The following is a 5,394-nucleotide window of genomic DNA, read 5'->3' as shown; positions in this document are numbered from 1 at the left end:
AGTCAGTGAATGTGTAAGCATCTCAGCGCTGGCAGGGGTCTCCACACGGCTGCTCCAGCACCCAGGCCTGCATCGGGGTAGGTCCATGTGGCTTCTCCTCGGGGATGTCTTGCAGGAAGTGAGCCTTGCCAGCTGAAGCAGGGAAGTGCTAAGGCAGCTGCACCCTGGTGCAACCACCACAAAGCAAGAGACCCTAGCCATTTATCCCTCTGCCCCTCAATTAATCCCATATGTGTTTATCGGCTAGGTTGGCACAATAAATAACGACCTCAACACTCTTGTCAGTTTCCCAGACTAGAACTCTTTCTAGGAGTAGACAGTTTTGTTTTTCTCCCTGAGGGAGGCCTGGTGGGTTTGAACATTGGATCATGTGGTTAGCAGCCCAAGGCATAACCACTATGCCACTGCATAAAGGTTCTGTAGGAGGCTATTAACAGCCTTCAATATCCAGGGGACCCAACTTTGCTTGCTGAAAGTGAAGCACTTGCTGATGAAGATCAAGGATCGAAACCTTCAGTACAGAGTACAACTCAATCTAAAGAAGACCAACACCTCCCAGCCGGACCAATAGTTAATATTGTGGGAAACTGGCACTGAGGGAAATAGGACGAGGACCATATCCCATAACTTATCACAGAGGGAATCTGGAAAGCTGGTATTCCATGGTGGGAAAGCCTCCACTTTGGTAAGTTAAAGTCCAAGTACATGATCCTACTTTAAATAGCCATTCACACAGACTCTCCTCTGAACAGCTATGCTGCCTTAAAGTAGCACATGGTTGATTCTATCTCCCCATAGAAGCAGACCTTTTGTTATCTCCTCCCTCCTTGGCACCCAGGCCCCCCCCCCTTCTCCCAATGCAGGTATTAGGTTTCCTCACCTGTGAGCTGAGGGACCTTACTATGGTTACCACCCACCTTGTGACGCATGTAACTGCTGAATATGCATGTCTTATGTCTACCTATACATGTCCCAAGACAATAAAGACTCCCTCTCTTCTCCCACCTCCATTTGGACCACCAGGAGGGGCTGAGGTGAGCATGCTACCAGGAAATGTCCGACTCCTTTATTTCACTCTCTCTCCTATCTTCGATGACTTTACTATGACCTTTATATATCATCGCCTTACAATTGTGCCTAGGGACCCCTCGGTTGTTAGAGGCTGGTTTCCTCTGACCAGTATCATGATAACTAGAGGAAAGATGGGAGTTGCCAAGGAGTTTGGCTTGCTTAGATCCACAATCAATGGTCATGGAAGCAGCCATCCAGAGACCAAACGAGGCATTTGCATTGGATAAATCTGCTGCATAAGATTTCTTTCTAGAGTGTTGACAAGCAATGATATTACGTTGAGGACTAAGGTGCTCCTGACCCAAGCCATGGAATTTTCAATGGCCTCAGATACGTGTGAATGTTGGACATGGAATGAGAAAGACCAGAGAAGCATCAATGTGTTTGACTTATGAGGCTGGTGAAATGATTGAAAGTACCATGGATTTCCCAAGAACTAATAGATGTCTTGAAAGACGTACAGTCACAGACGTACAGACGTACATGCCTCCTGTGTGAGTCTGGGTGTTTTAGAGAAACAAATCCACAGAAACTCACCTATAAGAGAGTTTTATATAAAGGTTAAGTGAGCATCAAGAAAACACGCCAACCCAGTGCTGCCCAAGCCCACAAGTCCAACATTCACCCATATGTCCGACACCAATCCACAAAGTCCTCCCCCATCTCACAAAACATACACAATGATGCCGACTGCAGGAGGAAAGCCGAGTCAGTGAGCGTGTAAGCATCTCAGTGCTGGCAGGGGTCTCCACACGGCTGTTCCAGCACCCAGGATTGCAACGGGGTAGGTCCATGCGGCTTCTCCTCGGGGATGTCTTGCAGGAAGTGAGCCTTGCCAGCTGAAGCAGGGAACTGCTAAAGCAGCTGCACCCTGGTGCGACCACCACAAAGCAAGAGACCCGAGAACTCGAAAGGAGAGGCTCACCGAGCCATTTATCCCTCTGCCCTTCAATTAACCCCACATGTGTTTATCGGCCAGGTTGGCACAATAAACTACCTCACCTCCTTAGAGGCAAAGATGATGAAACTTAATCTCATATACTTAAAAAAAAGCGTCTTATTGGGGGCTCTTACAGCTCTTACAACATTCCATACGTCAGTTGTTTCAAGCATATTTGCACATATGTTGCCCTCCTCATTTTTGAAACATTTACTTTGTATTTGAGCCCTTGGTATAATATCAGCTCCTCTCTTTTCCCTCTCTCCCGCCTCATGACTCTTTGATAACTTATAAATTATTATTGTTTTCAAGTCTTACACTGACTGCTGTCTCCCTTCACTCACGATTCTGTGGTTCATCCCCCCTGGGGAGGGGAGTAGATTATTATTATTCTTTGGACAACATGTCAGGCAAGACCAGTCCCTGGGGAAAGACATCATGCTCGCTAAAGTGGAGGGGCAGTGTAACAAAGGAAGCCCTTGGACAAGATGGATTGATGCCGTAGCTGCATCGATGGACTCAAACAAAGGAACAACTGTGAGTGTGGCAGTCACCTAATCGGGTGTCAATTTAAAGATGAAGAGTGTAGGGGTGGAGTCCAGGCTGTCAATCTGGAGATAGCCAATGAGACTTCTGTGTGGGCATGGCCTCCTGAGAATTCTGGGGAATCTGGGACTTCCTCCTTGGAGGCGGAAGACACCTTTCTCTCTGCCACTTCCTGGGAGACATTGCAGAAGACAAGCCACATGGATGCAACCAGACCTCTGAAGCCGGAGAAGCCACAGAGAGACCCCTGCCAGCGCTGAGATGCTTACAACACCACTGGATCCAAAGACTTTCTACCCACTGGCTTGTGATCACCCTGCATTTGGCTTCATTTCATGTGTTTCGTGAGCCTGAAGAGGACTTTGTAGATTGGTATCGGACATATGGGCTAATATCAGACTTATGGCCTTGGACTGGACTGGGTTGGGTTGTTTTCTTAATATACAATTGTTCTTGCATACAAACCTCTTCCTTATACACATATGTGTGTCTACGAATTTGTGTTCCAGTCCACCCGGACTGACACAGTGAGGACCCAGGATGTGCGATCTTTCCTGCTGTTGTGCTTGGGGTCGCTCTGAGTCGGAACGAACTCGATGCCATGTAACAGCAGCGGCTAACATTTTGGGGTGACACAGTGCAGTCCCTCTCAGCGTGCCATTCAACTGCAGGTTGAACAGGGTGAGGTGGCGGTCAGGCCCACGGTGTCTGAATCCATCATCCCAGGTTCAAATCCTCAGCTGTCACTTTCTAGTTGTGCGATAACCACCCTGCGCCTGTTTCCACCTCTGAACATGCAGATCATCACATTTGATGGTGAACTCTTATTTGTAAAACATCTGAGCACAGAACTGGCTACATACACACTTTTACCTTTTTTTTTTTTAGACAGTATGACTCTTGTCAGTGTATTGCATGAAAGAATTACACTAGTCCAAGTTAAAAGTGGACGCCAAATGGCTATATCATACAAGCTGTGAGGTTTTAAACTTGTGACCAGGGACAGAGGGAATTTTACTACTCATTGCAAGGAAATCCTCACTTAATCTTCCGTGAGCCACAAGCACTTAAAACCCAGGAACCTTCAGCTGGCCAGCCTTGGGCTGTCCAGTCTCTACAGGGAACTGGCCAATATTCCTGCGCTGGTCACCCTGGAGTTGAATCCCTGCTCCATATTCTGGATGCTCAATCACAGTACCATTGCAGGCAAGTTTCTTCTTAAACGTCTTCACTTACTTCTTTTTGTCATCACCATCAGCGATCCCTTGGACAGTGAAGGGTCTGTCTACCTGCCGTTGCGCTGTTGAATTCTTAGATGGATAGAACCCTCTGTCCCTGCAGGCAGCAGGTCATCAGCCTTACTTGCATCAGCAAAGGGGTCGAAAGAGTGGAGGTTCTGGGTAGCGGATATATACGATACGATTCCTTTTCTTTGGTGGAAACGGCCGGAAGGCGGTGGCTGGAGAAGGTGGGCAGGGGGCACAGAGCGTCAGCGAGGGGGTTTGGTGGTGGGGCTGCTGAGTCCATGGGGCGGCTCAGTGACTGGGGCCCACATTTTTACTTTTATTTCATTATTTTTTAAAATAATGTTATTGGGGGCTCTTAGAGCTCTTATAACAATCCATATATCCATTCTTTATTATTACTTTTGTTGTTTTATTTCATTTAAAAAATCATTTTGCTGGGGGCTTGTACAGCTCTTAACACAATCCATCCATCCATCCATTGCGTCAAGCACATTTGTACATTTGTTGCCACCCTCATTCTCAAAACATTTTCTTTCTACTTGAGCCCTTGGTATCAACTCTTCATTTTCCCCCCTCCCCCACGAACCCTTGATAATTTATTATTTCATTATTTTTAACAGTTTCACTGGCATATAATTCCCAAACCATAAATTCCATTCGCTCTAATATTAAAAAAAAAAAAGACTTGTTCCGTCATCACCACGGTTAATTTTAGAACAATTTCTTCTTTTCTGGACTCATGGTCATTAGCTCCCCAATTCCTCCCAACCTCTCCTTCCATGCCCGCCCCCCCGAAATCATTCATCCAGCAATTGCCTATAAATGTACCTATCCTAGATTTCACGTACAGAAAATCAACAACACGCAAAACAAAAAACAACGGGCAATGACGAAGTAAAATCGAGAGTAGCCTCAGGGGAAAAGAAAGCAGGCGGTATTCAACATGAGAAAATGAAAATGGGTCCACAGGGAGATCAAATGATAACGCGTTGAAGTTGAACCTAACTGCATCTGCCGTCATCCACTCGCGCGGTCTATGGACAGAGGGGATTCACCGGAGGCTTAATCCACGCGCATTTTCTCTTCATTAAAAAAAAGAATATATACTTTTTTATTTCATTAGGTTTTATGAAGGGGATGGCTTGCTGACCCGAGGGAAGGGAGCAGGGGACGCTCCTACCTTTCAGGGGTTGTTCCGAGATCAACTTTGTTTGATTCTTAACAAAAGTGGCCACCCGGTCCAGTTTGGCTGTCCCTAGGGGCGACAAGGAATGAGGTTTCCAATGGGTGTCCCCAGAGAGCCCAGGGAGCCTACAACTTCCTTCAGACCTGGCCCAGCCCAGGGCGCAGCGGGCCCCACAGCCCACCTCCCCGGCTCCCTGGGGCGGCCCCGCGCCCCGGCACGCACCCACTTTCCCCACGAAGGCGTTCAGCGCGTAGTCGCGGAAGAAAGGGCCCTCCATGCCCAGCAGCAGGGACTGCGCGCGGGCCTGCATCTGCTCCTCCTGGAAGCGCCCGGGCACCAGGGCGAAGCGCAGGTGGCTCAGGGCCTCCTCCACCGACGGGATGCACTGCAGGCAGGCCTCGGCC

At 48.0% G+C, this 5,394-nt stretch overlaps 1 protein-coding gene across 1 annotated transcript in view; it reads right to left on the bottom strand.

Moving 5' to 3' along the window:
• IZUMO2 (IZUMO family member 2) overlaps nucleotides 1-5,394 on the bottom strand; it is a 59,387-nt gene that overhangs the window by 9,246 nt on the left and 44,747 nt on the right. Inside the window, exons 2-3 of the mRNA XM_045292626.1 lie at nucleotides 5,213-5,387; nucleotides 4,985-5,059 (exon numbers count right to left, since the gene is read on the bottom strand). Of these exons, the coding sequence (XP_045148561.1) occupies nucleotides 4,985-5,059; nucleotides 5,213-5,387 (250 nt within the window). The remainder of the gene's footprint in view (nucleotides 1-4,984; nucleotides 5,060-5,212; nucleotides 5,388-5,394) is intronic.

Source organism: Echinops telfairi, unplaced genomic scaffold (assembly GCF_000313985.2).
Source record: "Echinops telfairi isolate 266 unplaced genomic scaffold, ASM31398v2 ScPeMD7_655;HRSCAF=1070, whole genome shotgun sequence".
NCBI lineage: Eukaryota > Metazoa > Chordata > Mammalia > Afrosoricida > Tenrecidae > Echinops > Echinops telfairi.
Note: the sequence above shows the minus strand (reverse complement) of the source record. Positions and strands in the feature narration are given on the sequence as shown.